This window comes from Bos javanicus, chromosome 14, assembly GCF_032452875.1.
Source record: "Bos javanicus breed banteng chromosome 14, ARS-OSU_banteng_1.0, whole genome shotgun sequence".
NCBI classification, from domain to species: Eukaryota; Metazoa; Chordata; class Mammalia; order Artiodactyla; family Bovidae; genus Bos; species Bos javanicus.
The window spans coordinates 68144912-68170637 of NC_083881.1; the positions used below are offsets into that span (position 1 = coordinate 68144912).

Genomic DNA, 25726 nt, shown 5'->3' on the forward strand with positions numbered 1-25726 from the left:
GAGTTCTCTAACAGATGAGCTCAATAAACGGAACACAGGGACTTCCGTGGTGGTACAGTGGATGAGTCTGCCTGCTAAAGCTAATGCAGCGGACACAGGTTCAATCCCTGGTCTGGGAAGAGATATGCGGTGGAGCAATTAAGCCCAACTACTAAGCCCACTGTCCAGCCCAGGAGCTGTAGAACCTGTGCTCTGTAACAAAAGAAGCCCACACAATGAGAAGCCCATGCTCTCCATAACTAGAGCATTGCTGCCCACTTGTAGAAATGAAGACCCAGTGCAACCAACAATAAATTACTAAAAAAAAAAAAAAATAGGGAACGTGGAAGAAGGTTCAGCCAGGAGGCATAGCATGGAACCAAACTGGTCTTTCTAAGGCTCAGAACTTCATTTTGCCTTAACTACCGACTCAGAACAGGCTAGCTATGCTGCTGTAATGAACAACCCTAAAACCGCATATGATTTAGAATGTGGACGTTTTTAATCAGAGACGTTTTTAATCTCACACATGTCCAACTTGGGGCCAGATAGTTTCTGTTCCACATTATCTGAGTGACGGAGGTTGGTGGAGTTTCAACCATGTCTGGAATGTAACCCATCTATGGAAGGGGAAAGGAATGTGAAAAATTGCTGTTAAAAATTTCTCACATTTTTCTTTGTCAAAGCATCACATAGGCATGCCTATCTTTAGGCATGGAGAAGTGCAATCCTGCCATATGCCAGAAGGAAAATAAAAAATGATTTTTTAATCAATTCTAATGGCTATCAGCAAATGTCCAGGCTCTCTAGGCTTAATACCTATTGTTCAGTCACTAAGTCATGTCCAACTTGGCAACCCCATGGACTGCAGTGCACCAGGCTCCTCTGTCCTCCAGTGTCTCCCAGAGTTCGCTCAAATTCATGTCCATTGAGTTGCTGATGCTATCTAACCAGAGTTGGACGCTATCTAAGCAGAGTCCTCTGTTGCCCCCTTTTCCTTTTGCCTTCAATCTTTCCCAGCATCAGAGCCTTTTCCACTGAGTCCGCTCTTCCCATCAGGTGGTCAAAGTATTGGGGCTTCAGCTTCAGCAACAATCCTTCCAATGAATATTCAAGATTGATTTCCTTTAGGATTTGATCTCCTTGCTGTCCAAGGGACTCTCGAGTCTTCTCCAGCACCACAGTTTGAAAGCATCAGTTTTTCAGCGCTCAGTGTTCTTTATGGTCCAGCTCTTGTTATCCGCACGACTACTGGAAAACCCAAAACTTTGACTATATGGACCTTTATCAGCAAAGGGATGCTTTTAAATATGCTGTCTAGATTTGTCATAACTTTGCTGACAAGGAGCAGACATCTTTTAATTTCATGGCTGCAGTCACCATCCACAGTGATTTTGAAGCCCAAGAAAATAAAATCTGCCACTGCTTCCACTTTTTCCTCTTCTATTTGCCATGAAGTAATGGGACCAGATGCCATGATCTTAGTTTTCTGAATGTTGAGTTTTAAGCCAACTTTTTCACACTCCTCTTTGACCCCCATCAAGAGATTCTTTAGTTCCTCTTCACTTTCTGTCATTATAGTATCATCTGCGTATCTCAGGTTGTTGACATTTCTCCAGGAAATCTTGATTCCAGCTTGTGATTCATCCTAATACCTTTAGGGGCTGGATTTTGTGACAGTCCTGGGTATAACCCCTTGAAAAGGTTTTCCTTCTCCTGTCACCTTCACCCTGGAACCAGCAAACAAACTTGAAGTGTAGGGAAGAAGGGAGAACAATTTAATGAGTTCTTGTAAGGCAATTTGCCAGCTTACAAATGTATTGCATTTCTTCCTATCTTCCAACTTCACTTTGGCTAATCTAGTCTGGGAGCAGGCATTCATTACCTTTTTAGTACGGCATATAGTGCTGAGTAATACAAGAAATTGTGGTGTCACAGAGGAAAAAAAAAAGGTAGAAGCCAACAAGATTTTAGATCTGGATTGTGACTAAGACCATTAAACCTTTCAAATTTACAATTAGATGGCATTCTATACTGCCCCAAATCTCAGCTTAGGACATAAGAAAACAAGCGGTTTCTGGTGGGTAGTTGCTATGAACCGAATTGTGTCCTCCCACCACCACTCCCCCTGCCCAAACTGCAAAACTTTGGGAGATAATGTATGTTTAGACGAAGCTATAAACATGGGACCTTCATGATGGTATCAGTGTCCTTGTAAGGGATACAAAAGAGCTTGCTCTCTCTGCCATGTGAGGGCACAGTAAGAAGGGCACCCTATACAAGCCCCTGGAAAAGAGCTCTCAACTGAAACTGACCATGCTGGCACCTTGCTCTTCTGCTTCTAACTGGAGAGAACTGTGAGAAAGTAAATTTGTTTTTTTAAGCTACCCAGTCTATGGTATTTTGTTACCATAGACTGAGCGGCCCAAGACAGTAGTGGTGCAGAAGTTCATCAGCAACTCCGTAAGCATCAAACATCGTAACCAAACCCGACTGTTTTGTCTCTAGGGTATTTTGTTGTTTTTTAAATACTTTTAAATCTCTTTAATACACCTGGAGTTTATTTTGATAAAAGGTGTAAAGAGATGGTCTGACTTGTCTGTCCCCTAGGCCTGCCTCACCCACAAATTAACCAATTATTCTGTTCTGCAACCTTTAGTAAAATTCTTACCTCAACAATTTGTGATCCTGCTGTCTCTAGTTTTTTACACTTTAGACTTAAGTTGGACTAAAACCTTTAAAATGTACTTTTACCTTAAAATTGCATTAAAATTCTGCTGCAGTTCAAATTTAGTATTAAATTGTTCTTCTCAACAAAACTATCACTGAAATGGCTTGATGTACAACTTCAGCTGGAGAAACTGAAGGTGGGAGAGGGTTAGTTTCCCCTGGATCAGTGGTGTAGCATATGGCCCTAGAATCAAGGAGTGCCAAAGTTGTATCTTTGGGGCTTCCCTGGTGGCTCAGTGGTAGAGAATCTGGCTGCCAATGCAGGAGACACAGGTTCGATCCCTGGGTCAAGAAAATCCTGTGGCAAAGGAAATGGCAACCCATTCCAGTATTCTTGCCTGGGAACTTCCAGGCAGAGAGGAGCCTGACTGGGCTTTAGCCCATGGGGTTGCAAAAGAGTCAGTCAGGATTTAGCAAATGAACAACAACATTTTATCTAGAGTCAGATTCTGTAAGGTGAATCTGGATTCCTCCTAGTTTAAGTGCCCTTGGACAATTTATGCAACATTTCAGAGTTTCAGTTTCCTCTTCTCTAAAATGGGTACAATCACAGTATTTATCTTACAGGTTTCCAACGAAATGAAACTAAGTCCATAAAACTTTTAGCGTGTTGCTTGACACAAAGGGCGCAGTTATTATTGCCCAACCTCTCAGAGCTCGTCAGTAACAGAAGCCAAGCTAAAGATCTGGTGTTCTAATTCCTTGCCTGCGTGAGTGCTAAGTTGCTTCAGTCTTGTCCGACTCTTTGCGACCCTATGGACCGTCGGGTCCTCTGTCCGTGGGATTCTCCAGGCGGGAATACTGGAGCGGGTTGGCATTTCCTTCTCCAGTTCTAATTCCTCGCCTAGTGTTTTTCCCCACCTTGTCGCAGGGAACCTATCGCGGTTCCACGCCTACGAGATTAGCATAATCGTGACCGACAGGTGCAGGACCTCTGAAGAGCCCAAAGGCTGGTCGCCAGAACTGCGCCTGCGCGAGCGTCTCCCCGCCCCCTACGCGCCTCCGACGTGACGCAACGCGCCTGCGCCCTGGGCCCGCTCGACCTCTAGGACTTACCCAGGAGGCAACGCTCTGTGTAAGGTCAATATGGCGGGCCGGCCAGCTGGTAAGTGAGGGGCGGCCTGCCTGGCGGGCATCGCCGCCCTGAACCTTTTATACTCGCAGCAACTTGCTGCTCTCCCTGTGCTCGGTCTAAAAGGCCAGGTTTATGGCGGGAGGGAAGGAGGCGGCTCCAGCCCACCTCAGAGACGCCTTGGGCCCATTCCCTTTCAGTCTCCGGGGCCGGCTGTTGGTGAAGGTGCCCGCGGTGGCCCCCATAGCCCTGGCGCTCCGGATGCTCGAGCTCTGAGCCCTTCTCCTCTCGACCTCAGAAGAAGTTCAAGGGCACCAGGAGATAATTAGAGGCTCTCAACCCAAATGAACCGAGCGTTTACTGTGAGCCAGGCGCTGGCGTGTGCATTAGCTAGGTCCCTTCTGTCAAAGCAAGGACAGTGTCCGTTTTCCTTGTAGGCTGGTAAAATAACTGAGGCGAGTGGCCGGAGGAATCAGGATTGGAAGCCTCGCCGCACCTCTCTCGCGCTTCTCAAACGGAATTTAGAGGCAGCTGAGTGAGTGAGGGTTACGACGAAGCTTCAGTTTAATAACCTTGGCTTATCTGGAACATCCACTTGGTCTTTGGATTTGGAGACATTTGCATCTATTCTAGGTATTGGAACAGATGTGTTTATTATGGAATAGGACGCAGATATTACTGGAATAGTTAAACAGCGTGAAAAAATACAGTCCCTTCCCCGCCCCCCACTCCCCGCGCCCCGCTTTTTGTCGGTCCCTAACCCGCCTGCCAGTGCAGGAGACGCGGGTTGGAACCCCGGGTGGGGAAGATCCTGTGGAGTAGGAAATGGCAACCCGCTCCAGTATTGCCTGAAAAATTCCATAGACTGTGGAGGCTGGTGGGCTCTATGGGTCCACTTTGCGACCATGGGGTCGCAGAAAGTCGCAGGCGACTGAACACACACACACCTCCTAGCTTTTTTTGAAAAAGTTGGTCCCTATTTCTGTACCTCCAGCAGTTGTTAAGCTATTAGGAAACACCGGATTGCCAGAAAAATTCGTTACCCATGACCTTGAGCCTTGGGGGAGTGGCGGAGACATTTAAAAATTCATTATTTCCTTAACTAGACAACTACTGAAGACATTGTGCTTCAGTGCTGTGTTTGGAAACTACATAGACCTGGCCTCAGCTCCATCACTGGCTGCCTCTGATCTTGGATGGGATAATTTATGTAATACTTACTGCTCTTTTGCAAGGATGGGCGGGTTGTAAGTAACTCAGGCAAGGGAGTAAAACAAATAGAAGAGTGCCTGGCACAGGGTAAGTGTTCAGTGAATATTAAACATTATTACGATCACTGGTAACTATGTTTTCAAGTAATTCTCTCCTACAAGTGTGTGTAGATTGTTGACGCTTTGTTAATTGTTACTTTAGAAGCATTAATTTCCAAAGAGAGTTACCAAAGCTGTGATGTCTAAGAGGTTGAATCAAAAGAGAGTTTGTTTTCCTTCCTTGGTTAGGGACTATCCCTAAGACAAAACTTTAAAAGAAAATTTAAACTTTCCGTACCTCCCCTTCTGTACCACGTCTCTCCTGTAAACATCAGACACTGTCATGTTGCCTTTAGCTCCTACTGGGTAGCCCATCAAGCTCAGTTCTGTTTCGGAAAGAGTTTTAACGTTACCTGTTTCTCCTCATACACTTTGAAATAATTCATTCCCTCCATGGAAAGTTAGCTGCTGGGGAAGAGGGCTAGTCCATATGGGATCAGAACCCTGCCAGAAATACATATATTTTTAAAGAGAGTAGCCAAGTGAAATAAAAGTAATGTCAAATAAAAGTTTTGGAAGATGGGGGTCATTTAGATCTGCTAGTGTATCGTGAAAGCTCATATTTTCATACAACTCCAACTCCCTTGAAAAGTTTAGAGTTATTTCCTGTAACCTGTTTCTGAAATTGCAAATGATGGAAAAGTTCCCAGTTTCTTTTCCATCTCCCACTCCTTTAATTCTAACAGCAGCAAGGGGACATAAAGGAATGGGATGCTTGACTTTGAAAAGCTGGAGTGGCAGTACAGTTGCCCCTCCGTATCCGCTGGTTCCACACTGGAGGATTCAGCCAACCTCCTGATGGAAAATAGTTTGAAAAAAAAATTTCACAAAGTTCAAAAAAACAAAACTTGAACTTGCTGCTCTCAGCCATCTATTTACATAGCATTTATTTTGTATTTACATCGCTCTTACATTGTATTAAGGTGGCAGTGGTAGTAAAGAATGCCTCAGGAGACTCAAGAGAGGCAGGTTTGATCCCTAGGTTGGGAATTTTGCCTGGAGGAGGAAATGGCAACTCACTCCAGTATTCTTTCCTGGCAAATCTGAGGGACAGTGGATCCTGGTGGGCTACAATCCATATAGGGTTGCAAAGAGTCATACATGACTGAGTGACTAAGCACAGCCCAGAGAAGATTTAAAGTAGGAAGACGTGCTTGGATTATATGCAAACACTGTACCATTTTATATAGAGGACTTGAGCCTCTTGGAGTTTGATATCTGAGGGGGGTCCTGAAATCAGTCCCTTGCAGATAGTGAGGGACTGTAGTCATACCTATAGGTCTTTCAGGTGTTTGAGTTTATCCTTTTTCCTTACTGTCCAGTTTTTACCTGCAATCACTTGCTGATAGACGAAGTAAGCAGTTTTTACCTACAATATATAGAGTATATGCTTTTAGAAGAAATTCCTTCCTGTGTTTGCATTCTTTTAAGTGGGATTATTAGCAATTAATAGTGTGACAATATCAGTTTCAGCATCAAGCAGGTGGCTGGAAGGTATTCGAAAATGGTATTACAACGCTGCCGGGTTCAATAAACTGGGTGAGTATTTGTGCTTTTTTATTTTGTTTTCTTCTTTTTCTGAGTATAGTGCTTTTGTAGGAGTTATTATGGATCCTCAGAATACATGAACTGTTTGTACCTGTGTACCTTAAATTTTAAAATTAAGTCACATTTTATTGTTAAATCCGTTTCCTTTTTATTATTGAGGGATGGAATTGTCCCAAATGTATGAGGTGGACATGATTTATGTTCTTGAAATATGAGAGTAGAACATTTTCCCTATTATATGTTCCCTCTCTCAGCTCCTCTCCTTAGCATTTTAAAATTTAAGTTATGTGAACTTTGAAAGTAGAGATTTTCAAATGTGAAAATTGTCTGCTGTCTTTACAGTTAGTTGATTTCTGAACTTTTTTTTGGAACTTTATACTTTGTGGTGAACTTCATCTTTTGTAACTGAAGCCTGATGGAAGCATCGTTAAATGTTAATGGTTCCTTAGTACACTGTCATTTTAAGGTTCTTTAATTCCTCGAGCTCAGAATTACAAACTATACTAAGGTAGAGATGTGGTTTATTCATATGTGTTTAAAAACACGGTAGACATTTTAAATGTTTTTAAAATTACTGTAGATAAAATGTGAACTTTGTGGAAATATATTTTAAAAGACTCATTGTTTCCACAGTACCATTTAAGAAATAATCCATTAAATAACCCATTATTGTATGTGAAATGGCATTGAGTTTCCATCATAACTATTTCTGGATATATCACCCAAGTTAATGACTTAAGTTATAAGTCAAAATTTTACTTATTTTTTAAGAAGTTATTTTCAAGGTGCATATTCATTCTAACTTTGTTTTTTTACCATAGGCTTAATGCGAGATGACACAATACATGAGAATGATGATGTAAAAGAAGCCATAAGAAGGCTTCCTGAGAACCTTTATAATGACAGAGTATTTCGCATTAAGAGAGCACTGGACCTCAGCATGAGGCAGCAGATCCTGCCTAAAGAGCAGTGGACAAAATATGAGGAGGTAGGACAGTTTTTGTGTATTTAATAATGTTGGCCATTAAGAGTTGAATATTAGAAACAAAGAAGACATTGATTTGTATAGTGCTTTAGAGTTCTTAAAGTTGTGTCAGATCAATATCCTTATGATAGTCTTGTGAGGTTAGAGCAAATGTTAGCTCTGTTTTAGAGATAAACACATTGAGATCTAGTGATGAAGTGACTTTCCAGATCACTAAACACATCCCTGAGATAGAGATCCAGGAGTAGAATCCAGGTCTCCCTCCCAGGCCATGTTCTCCCTCTGCACTCTGCTTGAATGAAGAAAGGGTGGTGTTTATGTGATCGGCCCCTTTAGTGGCTTTCTGGCTCCTAGAAAGGCTGAAGCAATCCCTCACCCCTGGGACTGCATTGAAACTAGGCCAAACCTTGTAGACTCTCATTTCTTTCTCTTTGACAGACTCTCTGATAACCTATCAGAACAGCTTATTAACAATATTTTTGTGGCATTTTACATAAGTGAAAAGCAGACAGTTTTCAGTCTGCTTGAGAATATATTTTCTTAAGTTGGAAATAAGTTTTGTAGATTTCTTTTTTTGTTTAATATTAACCTGTTGAATATTTGGGATATATCAATATGTGATGATGGCATATACTATTTTTCTTTTGTTCATTTTTTAGGATAAATCCTACCTTGAACCGTATCTGAAAGAGGTTATTCGGGAAAGAAAAGAGAGAGAAGAATGGGCAAAGAAATAATTCAGTAATCTAAATCTGTGGATACAGCTGTTCTCAAGTATTTTTATGAAGTTGGTTAAACCTGAAGTGTACAATGTAGAACTATTTGGGCTGTAAATGTATTACTTTAAATAAATATTATAACTATTGTTAGAGTTTTGGAGTTCTAAACCTTATTCTGAATAACTACTGAATTTATGTTGCTACTGTAGATAAGCAAGATATCTCGAAGCCCCAGCAGGGCCTTCCTTGCAAGGATGGAATGGGGCAAGAAACAAACACCAGGGACTTTGTTTTATCTGAAGTAAGTAGCACGGGGCTTCCCATGTGGCACTAGTCGTAAAGAATCCTCTGTCCAGTGCAGGAGACATAAGAGGTGCAGGTTCAGTCCCTGGGTTGGGAAGGTCCCCTGGAGAAGGAAATGGCAACCCACTCCATCCAGTCTTCTTGCCTGGAGAATCCCCATGGACAGAGGATCCTGGCAGGCTGCCGTCCATAAGATCACAGTCAGACACGACTGAAGCGACTTAGCATAACATATATAAACAGCGCAGCAGACTGGCTCTCACACTTTGAAAGTTACTGAATGAAAGGAGAGAAGATTCAGCCCCTAGTTTGCCAGGATTGGGAAAGAGCCATTATCAACCACTGTTGTCCAAATAAATTTTGCATCCTATCTTTTTAAAAAAATTATGTATTTAATCCCAATATGGGTCTGTATAAGTTATATATATGTGCTCCTGTGCTAATATGTATTTCAGAAAATAAAAAGTAGACAATAGGCAAGACATTTTGTCCAGCTCCCAGTGACTTTTCCACTTACGAAATGATCATTAAAGTCTATTTTGGGACTCCCCTGGCAGTCCGGTGGTTAAGATGCCACACTTCCATTTCAGGGGGCACAGGTTCAATCCTTGGTCAGGGAACCTAAGATTCTACATGCGTAGCGGTGCAGCCAAAAAAAAAAAAAAAAATCTGTTGTAAGCGTTAGATAGTAATGATATTTAAAAGTAAAGCTATAGTCCAGTTACATGTTAGAACCATCCTATAATGTCATCATTCCCACCCCTAAATTCTAAAATGCTTATTTTGGTGAAAGAGAGAACACAGAACCACAGCAAGTAGGGGAAGGAATTGTGGAACCTGCAGTCTACAGTGTTCCATAAGCTAGTGTGTGGTACACCATCTCTAATTGGGATTGTCCCTTGAAAAAGTGTGAAAGACAATTTTTGTATTTAGAGGCATGCCTCAGAGATACAGTGAGTTCAAGTCCAGACCACCACAATAAAGCAAATACTATAACAAAATGAGTCGCAGTTTTTGGTTTCCCAGTGCATGTAAAAATTCAGTCGCTCAGTCGTGTCCAACTGTGACCCCATGAATCGCAGCACGCCAGGCCTCCCTGTCCATCACCAACTCCAGGAGTTCACTCAGACCCATGTCCATCGAGTCAGTGATGCCATCCAGCCATCCTATCCTCTGTCGTCCCCTTCTCCTCCTGCCCCCAATCCCTCCCAGCATCAGGGTCTTTTCCAATGAGTCAGCTCTTCCCATGAGGTGGCCAAAGTACTGGAGTTTCAGCTTTAGCATCATTCCTTCCTAAGAAATCCCAGGGCTGATCTCCTTCAGAATGGACTGGTTGGACTCTCAAGAGTCTTCTCCAACACCACAGTTCAAAAGCATCAGTTCTTCGGTGCTCAGTTGTAAAAATTACAACTGTACAATTAAGTGTGTGGTAACACTGTGCTTTAAAAAACCAATGTATGTACCTTAGCTAAAAGATTCTTGCTAAAAAATCCTAACCATCATCTAAGCCTTCAGCAAGTTATAAGATCGAAATCACTGATCACCATAACAAATATAATAAGTTTGAAATGTTTCAAGAATTGTCAGAATGTCACAAAGACGTGTTCCAAATGCTGTTGGGAATTGGCGCCAATAAATGTGCTGGACACAGGGTTGCCACAAACCTCCCATTTGTAAAGAAAATCAATATATGTGAAGCCTAATGAAGGAGGTATGCCTGTAGTTAAAATTTCTGAAACAATCAGGAGTGGGTGTGTACATTTGACATATATTTTTATCACAGAGTGAGAGAAAATTATGACAAACATGTTTCACTTTAAATGGGCAAAAGATTCCTTCATTAGCGTGAGGTACTAGATTCAGCCACTAGGTGGTGATGCACTGCAGCTTGACTATTAAAAGGGGCACAGCACCACCGCTGCCGAAGATTTGTCCGTTCTGTACGCCCCACTCCCTCCCCTTCATTTTTCAGGATGACAACACCTTATGAGGTTTATGGCCATCAGGAGAATTTACTACTAAGCTATATACTGATGTAATGAAATTTAATATACGAGAGTAATGAATTATGGGATGTTATTTAGTTTCAGGATTTTATTACTTCAATCAGTTTTGACCATATTTCCTTTTATATGATTGCTCACTCTTTAAACATACCAGATGACTGTATAAGGAACACCTAATAAAGTCTAAAGATGTTAAAATACATATATTTTAATTTATTTGCCATAATTTGTTTAAATTCTGGTTATACTGGTGTTCATATTAAAAGCCACAACATGTTATAAGCTGAGATCTCAGGTCAAATGGTGCCTCTCAACTATTTTGCTAAGAAATTTCTTTGTATTTATTAACAACTGAGCAAGGACGAAGAACTGAATTGTTAAAAGTTTGTTAATTTTTAGCATAGATTACAGAAAGCTTGTTAGTATTTGAGTGGGTTATATGACAAAGTATTTAAAGTGTTATTCTGGATTCTGACTATATCTCACCTACAGTTGAAAAAAAATTATTATTTGCTTGACTTTGTATTTTAATATATTTGCCTATTTTGGCATAAATGCCAAAAATGTAATTTCAAAATAAATCCCTGTGAAATTTCTGCTAACATTCAATTGAATCATTGTTCTATTAGTATCCTAACTATTTTGAATAAAATTTTTATACATGCCTATGAAATTGTATCTATAAGTCAAGAAAGATAATTATTTGTTTTACAAGACTCAGCTTCTAATTCCTTATGCATACATTTAAAACATGGTGTGCCAGTAAACTAGAAACTAGATGCCAACTATTTAGGCGATCATTATCCTTTAAAGATGGACATTTCAGCTATAAAATGAAGCAGTTTATGAAATGAGTCATTATTTTAGGAACAAAACATCCTGTGTCTGTATTTTTAATTTATGCACTTATTATTAGGATGAACTAATATCAATTGATGGAGTATCAATCTTGTAGCAGACACTGTTCTTATGTTGTCTCTTAATCCTCCCTGCAACCTTCTGACATGATTACAACCATTGTATGGAAGAAGAAATTGGGCTTGTTCATTATATACATACACATACATATATACATAAAATATATATATATAATAATATATATAATAAATAACAATTAGAACCCTGTACGAAACAACTGATTGGAATTGAAAGGAGTACCACTGGGCTGTCTGCTGTCGCCCTGTTTGTTGAACCTATACACTGAGCACATGAGAAATGCCGGGCTGGATGAGCTGGAATCAAGATAGGCAGGAAGAACATCAATAACCTCAGACTAGCAGATGATACCACTCTAATGGCAGAAAGTGAAGAGGAACTAAAGAGCCTCTTGATGATGGTGAAGGAAGAGAGTGAAAGAGCCTGCTTAAAACTAAATATTAAAAAAACTAAGATCATGGCATCCGGCCCCATTACTTCATGGCAAATAGAAGGGGAAACAGTGGAAGTAGTGACAGATTTCCTCTTGGGCTCTAAAGTCACTGCAGATGGTAACTGCAGCCATGAAATCAGAAGACGATTACTTCTCGGCAGGAAAGCTATGACAAACCTGAACAGTGTGCTGAAAAGCAGACGTTACTCTGCCAACTAAGGTCCGTATAGTAAGGCTATGGTCTTCCTGGTGGTCTCATGTAGTTGTGAGAGCTGGACCATAAAGAAGGCAGAGCGTGAGGGAATTGATGCTTCCAAACTGTGGTGCTGGAGAAGACTCCTGAGAGTCCCTTGGACAGCAAGGAGATCAAACCAGTCAGTCCTAAGGGAAATCAACCCTTTGTAGGACTGACAGAGAAGTTGAAGCTCCAGTATTTTGGTCACATGATGCAAACAGCTGGCTCATTTGAAAAGTCCCTGAAGCTGGTAAAGATTGAGGGCAGAAGGAGAAGAGGGTGTTAGAGGATGAGATGGCTGCAAGGCATCACTGATGCAGTGGACATGAACTTGGGCAAACTTTGGAAGATGGTGAGGGACAGAGAGGCCTGGCGTGCTGCAGTCCATGGGATCACAAAGAGTCGGACACGACTGGGCAAGTAAACAGCAATATATATATATATATATTTGGTGTGTGCTTTCTGTGTCTCATGCTAGGAAGAAGCTAGGTGTAGGATAGACTTTTTGAACATTGGCGCTGTTGACATTTTAGGCTGGATGATTGTTTATTGTGGGACTTTCCTGTACAGTGTAGGGTGTTCAGTAGCATCGTCCATTTCCTCCAGTTCTGGCCACCCAAAATGTCTCTAGGCATTTGCTAAATGTTCCTCTGGGTGACAGAATTGCCTCTACTTGAAAATAACCAGTACAGGGGATACAAAGGGAGAAACCAAGATGGTGGAGATTGACATGTAAATAGATGTATAAATATGTAATATATGTAAACAAGTGTGTAAATTATTTGTAAAACTGTATACACTGGGTGTTACGGATACATGGAAAAGGGAAAATAAATCAATTTGGCAGGTGATCACAGAACACCCACTGACAACTTAGCAGATTCCAAAATGGTAAGCAGAGCCAGCCAAGCTAAGTGGAGGAAGGTAAACAGGAAAGTGCAAAGCAGGGCGTGTGCCAAGGAAAGAGACTTCACGCTGGTGGAGTGGCAAGTGTCTGGGAGGTGAGGCTGATGGAGCCTGGAAGGTGCACGCTGTATTGAGGTGCTTGCACTTTATGAGCAGGAGAGCGTTTGAGAAGATTCTAGCAAGTAAAAATCCCCAGAATTTTCGAGTGAGGTTAAGGGGGATGAATGTTAAACGTTTCTCGATACTGAACTGCCAATTTGCTTTTTAAGACCGTAATAATTTGTACTTTTCTCTGGTGGCTCGGTGACACAGAATGAGCCTGGCAATGCAGGAGTTGTGGGTTCAATCCCTGGGTTGGGAAGATCCCCTGAAGAAGGAAATGGCAACCCACCCCGGTATTCTTGCCTGGGAAATCCCAAGGACAGAGGCTACAGCCCATGGGGTCACAAAAGTCGGACACAACTTATCGACTAAACAACAACAAGCAAGCAAGCATGAGAGTTCTCAGTGCACACCTGCCTGGACCAAGTATTTCATTAAGAACAATCTTGGTGAGTTTGGTTGGAGAAAGGGTTTCTTGTTTAAATGTGTGTTTCTTGAATTGAGTAAACATGCTGCCATATGCTGTTATCAAGTTGTTTTTCCTCCTTTATCATGTCTGTGTCCTTTGCCTATGCATCTATTTTTATTTTCACAGCATTTTCTTTATTTGTTTAGTTTTCTTCTTAGCTCCCCTGCTCCCCACCCCCCAATTTGGGTCAGTTCTTATCTATTTGTTTGAGACCTTTATATATTTAGACAGTACTCCTTTTATTCAAATTTGCTAAAAAGATACTTTCTTATTCTGTTGTTTGAATGTTGTTCTGGTTATATTTTGGATGCCTTTTCAACTTCGTTTACAGTGGGTTTTGTCGAATGGAAGTTTCTAATTTTTATGTAGTTCAGTCTATCAGTCTTCTCCTCTGTGGTTTTGTCTTTAAGGCCATGTTTGAGAAGTCCTCTCTTTACTCCATGGTTATATAAATATCCAGTGAGGTTTTTCATCTAGTACTATTAGCTGTAAGAAGTAAAACCATAAATCTTTAATCCCTATGGAATTAGGTATATGGTGTGAGCTGAGTACATTTTTGAGAGATACTAGGAGGTCAGTGGCAACCCACTCCAGTACTCTTGCCTGGAAAATCCCATGGATGGAGGAGCCTGGTAGGCTGTGGTCCATGGGGTCGCGAAGAGTCTGACATGACTTAGTGACTTCGCTTTCACTTTTCACTTTCACGCGTTGGAGAAAGAAATGGCAACCCACTCCAGTGTTCTTGCCTGGAGAATCCCAGGGACAGGGGAGCCTGGTGGGCTGCCGTCTATGGGGTCGCACAGAGTCGGACACGACTGAAGCAACAGCAGCAGCAGCAGCAGGGGGTCCAGTTGGTAAGGCTGGATGATCAAGCTCATGTGCAGGGGTGAAGGTGGGAGGTAGAGAGACAGGAAGAGGAGACCCACTAAGGGGGATCCCTTGAGGATTGTTCTTGTTTAGTCACTAAGTCGTGTCCACTCTCTGCGACCCCCATGGACTGCAGCACACCAGGCTTCCCTGTCCTTCAGCATCTCTCGGAGTTTGCTCAAATTCATACCCATTGAGTCAGTGATGCTATAACCATTTCATCCTCTGCCGCTCCCTTCCTTTGCCTTCAATCTTTGCCAGCATCGGATGTGAGCTGGTAATCAGCCCCTTCTGTGGGCTTGTTTTCTGTAAGATTGTTCCCCGTGCTGGATATTCCAGATCCACTCTCTACACATCTCCATCCCACTCTGTGCCCCAGAGACTGATGTGTATGGACTGCATCTACGGACGCCTTGTCCTCCGGCTTCTCACTTGGGCTCGGCCAATGGGAAGTTACCTGCAGAAGAGGACAGACAAGCAGAGGGACTGGGGTGTCTGTTCCCCCAGCTCACTCCTGCTGGGCTGCGGGTTGGCCATCCCTCTGAGGACTCCTGCAGCTCTCTTCCTCCCCACATCCATCTCTTGCTGGTCCCTTAACCTTGCCTGTCCTTTTTCAGTCGATCTTTCGTTGAATATCCCTTGGTTGCAGGAGCCTGACCTGCAGCTGAGAACCTTGGCTCACACAGAGCTGGTCTCCCAGCCCTGAGGGTAGTTGAGGTTTTGCTTGGGAGCACCACGGGCAGCAGACCTAGGAAAACTTACAAGCCTGCTTCCTTGACATTGGCCAATTCATGGCCCAGAGTCAGCCTCCAAGAGATCACACAAGCTCCTGTCGAAGGCAATGTCTCCTACCACCTTCACCTCTCTACCTGTATGCCTGATGGATCTGCTTCCAATCAGAGACTTACTCTTCCACACAATTTAATTCAGGGAAACGCCAGTGCTAAAAAGATGCTGTATGACAGAAAACAGAAGGTTCGCCCACCCTGACATGGGGCTGCACTGTCTTTCTGGGCAAGCTCTTTCTTCTTGTTTAACTCCCTCTTCACCAAACGCACTCTGCAAAATTCTGCTTCTAACCTTTGTCACTTCTGGGGGTGCCTGCCGCTTGAAACCCTCACCATTCTCTCTGCTTGCCAAATTCTAGCTTTACTTTAAGACAAAAGTAAAATTCCACTTACTTGGAGAAGCCCTCTCTGATCCCCAGATATTTGACATTTTCTATATTTTTTAAGTTCTGAGACATTACTGCTTCAACAAACCATTTGTTACTTAATCATGGCTAATACTATTTACCTAGTGTTCATTATGTGCCAGCTGTGGTCTTGTTATTCCTTAAAAAAACTCTTCTAGGTGGGTATGATTATCTGCTTTTCATACAGGCTCATAGAGAGCCAGTAACGGCTATAGGATCACAGTTAGCCAGTGGGCAAAATGAAATTTAAATTCTATCTGCTTTCATATTGCTCTGCTGTCTGAATGGCAACCCACTCCAGTGTTCTTGCCTGGAGAATCCCAGGGATGGGGGATCCCGGTGGGCTGCCGTCTATGGGGTCACACAGAGTCAGACACGACTGAAGTGACTTAGCAGCAGCAGCAGCAGCTGTCTTTTTGGTGTATGGTATCTCACTCATACTTACCATCTTTGTGATTACAAATTTGATGTCATTTTGTACTTGTCTTTTGCTTTTGCTTTTATTTTTCTTTTTAAACTCTACCGGTTATCTAGCTTTAAAAGTAGTGCAATCATCTTTTCTCCAAGGAAGTGACATTTAAACTGTGCCCTGAATGTTGGAGAGGAGCCACCAGGGGAAGCCTCCTGGTTCTCTGTGCAGGAGACCACCTGGGAAGCTTAAAAACAAATAAGCAACCCAAACCGAAACCACTTTGTTGCCTGGGTACCACTCCTGAGAATCTGAATTGATCGGTTTGAGATGTGGCCTGGAATGCAGATGGTTTTACTGTGTAACTAAGCTGAGAGACATAGGTCAAGTGCAAAACAGTCCTAGCTGAGAAAACATCAAGTGCTAAGGACCTGTGGCGGCAGGGAGTCAGTAAGGGGACGCTGCTGGAGCAGCCCATCACACTGAATTCTGGTGGAGAAGGGAGAGGAAACCCCGAGGTCAGAGAGGCAGGCACAGCACCCACATTGGCTGTTTTATCCCTGGGTGCGTGCTAAGTCGCTTCAGTCATGTCTGACTCTGTGCGACCCCATGGACTGTCGCCCTCCAGGCTCCTCTGTCTGTGGGATTCTCCAGGCAAGAATTCTGGAACAGATCACATACCCTTCTCCAGGAGATCTCCCTGACCCAGGCATCAAACCTACATCTCACGTCTCCTGCATTGGGAGGCAGGTTTGTTACCACTAGCGCCTTCCCGGGGAAGAAGTTTGGATTTTACGTAAATACAACTGGAAGGCCCAGAGGGTTTTGAGCAGAGCAGTGAACTATGATTTTAAAGCAGGTACTCTGTGTATAAAACTACCTCATTCTTTTTAAGGAATGCATAGCCCTCCAGATTATGGATGTCCCATAATTTATTCAACCACTTTCCAGGTGATTGACATTTGGGTTGCTTCCAAGGGAATGCGATTACAAATAGAGCTGCAGCGAATATCTGTGTGCACTGTGCTTTTACATTTTTGTAGGATAGAGTCCAAGGGCTTAAAAAATTTAGGGAACACAGTGGGAGTGGGGAGGGGAGAAAATCCTTTAAAACTCCCTGTCATGTGAGGGAGAGAGCTCTCTTAAGCCCAAGTGTCTTAAATGTGTGTTCCACACCAGCCTGGATAAAGCCAGGTTTAGCAGACCATCAAGATCTTGCGAACAGCCGCTGGAGTGTCCTGCAATAATACTGAAGTGTGAGAAACATGGACACGCCCGGTGTTCCTGAAACGGACATTTCATTTCCCCTTAGGTTTTAATAATATCATAAATTGATTACATTTGCTCTGCTTTCAGTTCTATCCAAGAAATTTCGCTAACATATTGTATGTTCAGTATTTCGTGTTCACTTGAAAATCAGCTTTTTAAAACTCTTGTCATAAATCAGAGCAGAATTTCACTTTGAGATAAGTATACCGTTTTTAAATAATTTCCATTGTCTATAGAAAAGGAGGGCTTCCCAGGTGGCACAGTGGGAAAGAATCTGCCTACCAGTGCAGGAGACATAAGATACATGGGTTCGATCCCTGGGTCTGGAAGATCCTCTGGAGGAGGAAATGACAACCTGCTCCAGTATTCCTGCCTGAAGAATCCCATGGACAGAGGAGCCTGGGACACTACAGACCATGGGATCACAAACAGCTGGACACGACCGAGTGCATATATATAGAAAAGGAACTTAATATAAAATGTTTCTCCATCTATTCAAATAACTTTTTTGTTAATTTCTCAGGGCTTCCCTGATGGCTCAGTGGTAAAGAATCCACCTGCCAATGCAGGAGACACAGTTTCCATCACCGGGTGGGGACAGTTCTCTGGAGAAGGAAATGGCAGCCCACTGCAGTATTCTTGCCTGGGATAATCCCATGGATAGAGGAGCCTGGCAGGCTACAATCCATGGGGTCACAAAAGAGTTGGACACGACTGAGTGACTAAACAACAACAAGCTGCTTTCATCTTTTTGGCACATGTGTACATTCAAATAAGTTCTGATCTGTTCATTTTACTAACATTTATTCATAGGTTGTCCCAGATGCTGGGGTCCAAAGACGGAGCACACTCAACTTCCCTGCTTGTTGAGTTTGCAGTCGGGAGAGGGAGGTAGCCCAGCTGGTAGAGTGTCACCACTCGGAGTGAGCAGGGCTTCCTCAAGGAAAGCAGGGGCTGGAGGTGGGTGATAAGCAACTGGAATGGATTGTGGCTGAATTAAGAAGACATCTCATCTGGAGGATATCGTGAAATGAATGGAAGTTGTATGAGTTTCCTACTGCTGCTGTAACAAATCAGGGCAAACTTAGCTTAAAACAAGCCAAATCTATTGTTTTACCATTCTGGAGGTCAGAAGCCCATAAGTCTGAGCGAGCTAAAATCAAGGGGTCAGCAAGGCTGATTCCTTCTGCAGATTCTGTGGAAGAATCTGTTCATTTATTCTTGCAGCTTGTCAAGGCTGCCAGCATTGCCTGGCTTGTGGCTACATCCCTCCAATCCCTGCTGCCATCAGCTCATGGCCTTCTCCCATCACGAATGCCCTCTACCTCACCTTTTCTTATAAAGAATCTTTATTGATTATACTGGGCCTACCCAGATAGTCCAGAACAATTTCCCCATCTCAAGATTCTTAACTGAGTCACATCGGCAAAGTCCCTTTAGTCATGGAAAGTAACATATTCACAGGTGTCAAGGATTTACAGGATATTTCTAGGGAGGCAGGCTGTTATTCAGCCTACCACAGAACGCAAGAGAGAAGCCTCCAGAAAAGGATGGATGAACTCAAGGATACACAGCCCCCCGTCCTGCCCTAGGATGAAGCTGAAGCCCTGCACTGGCCACTGCAGCTGCTGGACCCCACTGCTGGCCTGGTTAATTTCTGGCTCTGTGCCTGTGTTGTCCCCAAAAGACAAAATCTTGAGGTGGAACATCCAGTTAGTGGAACCTGGGTCAGACACCCCATGCCAACTGCTAGAAGAGGGTGTGTTGCTCCTAAAGCTCTGGTGACAAGAGGCAGGGCTTTGCCTTCCACCAGGACTCACACTTGACGATTACCTCCTGAGACTCGCCAAGAGCATGCTCGGATGCTGGGGGCCCTGATGTGGACACGCCACCACATGTACACTGCAGGAATGAACCAGTCACCAGGAGCATCATCCTGGAGGAAGAAGAGCCTGGGCTGGAGGCCTGAGGGGGGTGTAATACTAACTCAGTAAGTTCTTCGGTATTTCTTCTCCAGGCAGCTCATTTAAGTACACTGGGGGCCTTTATCAGGCTGCCATTTTCCAAAAGAACTTTATTATTACAAAAAACCTGAAATCGAAGTCACACAATCTGTTTTAAAAGTATACAAACCAAAAACCAGAGTCACTCTCACTTCAATATACTCCTGGTGGGTGTGCAGATTGGATAAGATCTTTCCCAAATTCAATAGATTCCAAGACAAAGATTCCAAGATTCCTTTCGAAGGACATACCATTTGCTGCAGTGATTCTGGGTCATCTCAGGTACATCTCAGAATGGGGAGTGGGGGGAAGGAAATAGACAAAAATGTAGAGATTTATATACATGGATGTTAATTCCAGGCTTGTTTATAGTAGCAAATAGGGATAGCATCGCTGTCCAACAATGTAGGGAATGGCTGTTGGAATTTTACTGATTCAGTGATATTCTCAAAGGTAACTTAAGTACATGGGATATTGAGAATATGCCAAGACTTCCCTGGTGGTGCAGTGGATAAAAATCCACCTGCCAATGCAAGGGACACAGATTTGAACCCTGGTCCCAGAAGATTCCATACCCCATGGAGCAACTAAGTCTGTGAGCCACAACTACTGAGCCCACATGCCTAGAGCCTGTGCTCTGCAACAAGAGAGGCTACTGCAGTGAGAAGCCCGAGCACTGCAGTGAAGCCCAAAAAGGAATATGTCTTACTGACTGAAAAAAAAGCAATTTCAAAACAAAATATACTACCAATATTTTAAAAGCCATATATATGTTTGGGGTGGGGGAAAAGCACAGTGATTTTCCATACATTTGCAGAGGTGTAGGCCATGGACCCGGAAAAGGCGATGGCACCCCACTCCAGTACTCTTGCCTGGAAAATCCCATGGACGGAGGAGCCTAGTGAGCTGCCGTCTATGGGGTCGCTAAGAGACACAACTGAGCAACTTCACTTTCACTTTTCACTTTCATGCATTGGAGAAGGAAATGGCAACCCACTCCAGTCTTCTTGCCTGGAGAATCCCAGGGACGGCAGAGCCTGGTGGGCTGCTGTCTATGGGGTCACACAGAGTCGGACACGACTGAAGTGACTTAGCAGCAGCAGCAGGCCATGGACCCTCTGAAATTTATCCACAGGTTCTACATAGATTCCCTGGACTAAAAAGGATACCTTTGGCTAAAAGGTTTAGTGGAGATTTTAGACTTTCTATATGCACTTTTCCATGTTTTCCAAATTTTCAATGAATTGCTTTTATAATCTGAGCTTTTTTTTTTAATATAATGGCACTGGAAAAATTAAGCTGTAGTTTAGGAATAAAGGAAGAAAAATATGTATGCAGCACAGGTTTTCTTAACTAGAAGTGTATGTCAGAACTACCTGAAGTGCTTTTTCCACAATCCGTATCTAACCCCCACCCCATCACTGCTGCAGAGAGTCTGATTTAATATGTCAAAAAAAAATCCTCAGAATCATCTGCGCACCTCTGCTTAAGGATCACCAATTTCAAACATGTATGTATTTCCCATACAAAAAAGCAAAATGCCAAACCTCCCCTGACAGTAATGCCTTCTCGCTCTTCATTCTTCATAAGTAAGATATTTATGATTCTCCAATCCTTAACTTCATTTCTTCACCTCTCTTTTAGTTCTTAATAGCATGCATCTCACCAGAAAGCACTATTCTAACTTAAATCTTGGAACTCTCTCACCCTTCAATATGTCTTGTGTCACTGTTAGCATCTATAAAGTATTTTGGATCTCACTTGCTGGCACAGCTCTCAGAATATAAGCCATTGGCTTTTTTTTTGCCACCATTTGAATGATGTTCAATACCCAACTAGGAAAAAGTTGCTTTTGTAGTACCTCCTTGGAAGTTTGCCGACAACAGAAAGAATAAGTCCTAAATCGCCCTCCAAAGCAAGGGTCAAACCTTAACACCCTTAACTGGAAAACAGCAAGACTCAGTGACTTAACTTGGTGAGCAGAACTTGGCATAAAAGCAACATGATCAGATGCCTTTTCTCAGAGGGAGAGCTTCCTACTGGAAATTGATTGAGAAGACAAAGAACATGCTGACTCACTGGCTGGAACTGGTCTCCAGGGTTAGAGAGAGTACCTTATGTCTTGACCTTACTCAAATATTTACAGCACAAATGGGTGAGCCAAAAGAAGGAACAGAGATTTTTGGGCAATGGTTCATTATTCTTTTTTGACTCCCAGTCGCTTTTCTTTCCAATTCACATTGAAATTTTGGTATAAGATTTTGTGAGTTAACGAACTTGAGTATTGAGACCTAAAAACATAGCTTAGCTCACTGACCCCCATTTTAAACTTTTAATTGTTGAGACTGTTATCTGAAGATCAGGAAAAAAGTAAGAAAATTGATTTGCCGATGAACAACTGTTTCAAATTATGACTTGGTTGACTTAAAAAGCAAAATATCAACATTAGACCTTAACACTTCAACTTGGAACTTGGTCCTGGAGTTTGACTGAATTTATAACCTTAATTCCATAGCTTCATCATTCCTAGGAGGAAAGGATCTATGGACTTTGGTCCAGAGATTTAAGATAGGGGCTTGAGAGTAGAGAGATGGATGAAGGCAGCTGTTTAAATATTTTAAGAGATTCTTTCACTGGACACATTTGTTTTTTAAATGGAGGAGTTCTGACTGAGTTAAACAAAATATAGAGATATTAGTATTTTTAGATTTCTCTCTGATAGTCTGGAAAATCTTTACATTCTTCTTGACCCAGTATGATCTTTACTCTGGAACTTTTGCTTCCTTTCAATTATGAAAATACTGGCAATAACTGCAAGTTGTAGCCATCTCTGCTGTGAGTCAATAGAGGTGGTTTAGTGTGGTCAGAATCTAGAGACCACTGCGTGAGGTATGAACACACTGGAAGTTTTGGGAAGAAGGTCTAGATGGACCTTAATTACATGGAGAAACAGGACAGTCTGAGTAACTGAATTTAACAGTTCTAGCTGAGTGAAAAAAACTGGTTTAAAACTAAATATGAAAAAACTAAGATCTTGATATCCGGCCCCATTACTTCATGGCAAACAGAAGGGGAAAAGGTGGAAGTAGTGACAGATTTCCTCTTCTTGGGCTCTAAAATCACTGCAGTTGGTGACTGCAGCCATGAAATCAGAAGACAATTGCTTCTTGGCAGGAAGGCCATGACAAACCTAGACAGTGTGCTGAGAAGCAGAGACATTACTCTGCTGACAAAGGTCCGTATAGTCAAGGCTGTGATCTTCCTGGTGGTCATGAACAGTTGTGAGATCTGGACCATACAGAAGGCAGAGCACCAAAGAATTGATGCTTCCAAACTGTGGTGCTGGAGAAGACTCCTGAGAGTCCCTTGGACAGTGAGGAGATCAAACCAGTCAATCTTACAGGAAATCAACCCTGAATACTCATTGGAAAGACTGATGCAGAAGCTAAAGCTCCAGCATTTTGGTCATCTGATGCCAAGAGCTGACTCATTGGAAAAGACCATGATGCTGGGAAAGACTGAGGGGAGAAGAGGGCATCAGAGGATGAGATGGCTAGATGGTATCACTAATGCAACGGACCTGAATTTGGGCAAACTCCGGGAGAAGATGAAGGACAGAGAGGCCTGGTGCTGCAGACCATGGGGTCACAAAGAGTTGGACACGACCGGGTGATTGAACTACAGCAACAAATTGAGTACTTCTATATTCCGGGCAGTGGAATAGTGGGGAGACAGTAGAGTGCCACATTGAATACAATGAGACAATTAATTAAACTTTCTGGCTGCATGAGGCTTGGGTAGAGGTGCTCATCAGTGAGCCAGAGCTCTCTCTGAATCAATTCAGGACTGCATTGTGTGTGCGCGTGTAATTTTTAACGATGCTGATGTAGACTTATAGAATGGCATCTGTTAGGGACCATATGTCCATGTCCCCGCCCCCCACCCCCAAATCCATATGTTGAAACACTAATCCGCAATGTGATGGTATTTGGACGGAGCCTTTGGAAGGTAATCAGGTCATGAGGGTGGAGCCACCATGATGCAATTAGTGCCTTTATAGAAAACATACAAGAGAGCTTCCTTTTTTTTCGGCTCTCTGCCCTGTGAGGATATGAGAAAACAGCTGTCTACAAACCAGGAAGTGATTTCTCACCAGACGCTGTCCTGCTGGTACCTTGATCTTGGACATCCTGTATGTGAGAGCTAAATGCTTGTTGCCTAGGCCTCTCTGTCTGTACCGGGGTATTCTATTAGAGCAGCCTGAACTGATGAAGACACCAACCAGGAGACCTTTGGCTGTACTATGACCATCAAGATGTTTATTTTCTAGTCCACAGACTGAATCCAAGCTACATATCTTTGGTGGGTCACTGGATGACACGCAACATGTCTACTTCATAGATACATAAATGCCAGTATTAGCACATCAGTCTCCTTCACAGTGGAGGGCAGTTTACTGGCTTTGCCTTCCCTCCCACCAGGGTGAGCACCCATCTCCAGCAACACAGTGGTGAGGCCCTGTGCAGCCCTCTCGCAGTGCTCGGTTGGCATCCTGGCATGGAGGAGTGTGCGCCCGGCCCAGCACAGTGAGACCTGTAATCTCGGCCGGTCCGAGGAGTCAGTGCGGCTGCTACCCTCCTACTGTGATTATCTTTGTCCTTCTGGACAACCCGACTTTGCTGCCCTTTATCCATGGAAATAAGTGAGTGTGTGTGTGTGGTGGGGAGCGGCGGGGAGTGTTGCCTAGGTCACTTGCCACTAGTCACATACTGGAGACAGGACAGGTCTGTGTGGGGGGCAGTTAAAGAGCATAGGCTCTGAAGTCAGACTGCCTGGGTTCAGATTCCAGCTGTGTGACCTCAGACCAGTTGCTAAGCCTCTCTGAGCCTGTCTCCCCACCTATATAATATGGGATGATGATAATATTACCCATCTCATACGATTGTGTGATAAGTAGGTAAACATGCAGAACGGCACTTGGCACTTCAGTTCAGTTGCTCAGTCGTGTCTGAATCTTGCCGACCCCATGGACTACAGCATGCCAGGCTTCCCTGTCCATCACCAACTCCCAGAGCTTACTCAAACTCACGTCCATTGCGTCAGTGATGCCATCCAATCATCTCATCCTCTGTCGTCCCCTTCTCCTGCCTTCAATCTTTCCCAGCATCATGGTCTTTTCCAATGAGTCGTGCTTAGCACTTAGGAAGCACTTAAAGCATGGCACTCATTATGATTTCACAAGTGTTGACACAAAATTATTTACCTTGGCCTTTCAATTTCCAGCATTGAAACAGATTCCTCTTCACATTTAGACTCTTGTTTTCATGCGAAAGCAGCTGACAATACCAGGAAGAGAAAAATGGCTAATATTATTGACCTGGAGTGAAGTGGCTGCAGGGGCCCAGGGGAGGGGCGGAGGTGGGCACAACACCAGGGAAACAAGTCTGGATCCCAAGAAGCCGCTACTGACTCTCCCAGACTGACCACCTGCCCTGTGGGTACCCAGGCCCTTGCCCTCTCCCACTTCCCTCACCATCTTGCCTTTTTATGGGGCAAGACATGACTGCCTATGAGTAGCTGAGGATAAGAATATCAGGGAGAAGAGGCAGGGATCAGTCTGGGTGTTTATTCACTAAAAAAACACATCTTGACCTATATCTATGGATTCCACCCTGTTCACTCTACCCACACATCCGCCCTGCCCTCCCCTCCCCCACCCGGGCCCTGGTATGAAGCCTTCAACAAAGGATCATTTGTATGTTGGGTTTGTAAAGGGGGGTAAAAAAAAGTCCTAGATTCACACATTTGTAAAGAAAAAATTATCTGGCCCATATCTTTGCCTCCCGTTGTCAACAGCAGCTCAGTGGCTTCCAGAGTCTCCCCGACCACAGAAAGCTGACCTTCTTCCCAGCTCCCCTCTTTTCCGAGTAAGGTGAGACTGACCTCAGAGTTTTGTATTTATCAGTGGATTTTGCCAAACAAACCAGCTTAACGAAAAACATGGAATTGAGACCGTCTTCCCGGGGCCAAAACCTGAACAGTAACAAGAACAGAAACTTGGCGTTTGGGGCTCCATTGTTTCTGGAATCCTTCTCTTGTCCTCTCTCCCTTCCCCCAGGAGTGTTGAAGTGGTTGAACTGAATAAAGATTTCATTCAAAGGGAACTGATCGGCTCTGCCACAAAGCGGGTGGGAGGTGCGTCATCGGGCGTCAGCAGCCTCGCTGAGCAGAGGAAGGTGGTATATTGCTG

The 25726-nt window shown here is 43.3% G+C and overlaps 1 protein-coding gene across 2 annotated transcripts; it reads left to right on the forward strand.

The window, feature by feature from the left end:
• Nucleotides 1–3708: 3708 nt before the first annotated feature.
• On the forward strand, nucleotides 3709–8495 carry LOC133260697 (cytochrome b-c1 complex subunit 7). 2 transcript variants are annotated; one of them, XM_061439323.1, is made up of 5 exons: nucleotides 3733–3814; nucleotides 4219–4414; nucleotides 6559–6630; nucleotides 7461–7627; nucleotides 8284–8495. In XM_061439323.1, the coding sequence occupies exons 4-5, from the start codon at nucleotides 7466–7468 to the stop codon at nucleotides 8359–8361; spliced, it is 240 nt and encodes a 79-aa protein (XP_061295307.1). In that variant the 5' UTR covers nucleotides 3733–3814; nucleotides 4219–4414; nucleotides 6559–6630; nucleotides 7461–7465; the 3' UTR covers nucleotides 8362–8495. The 2 variants fall into 2 exon arrangements, with proteins under 2 accessions (XP_061295306.1, XP_061295307.1); XM_061439322.1 differs by lacking the exon at nucleotides 4219–4414 and having other exon boundaries at nucleotides 3709–3814.
• The last annotated feature ends 17231 nt before the right edge of the window (nucleotides 8496–25726 follow it).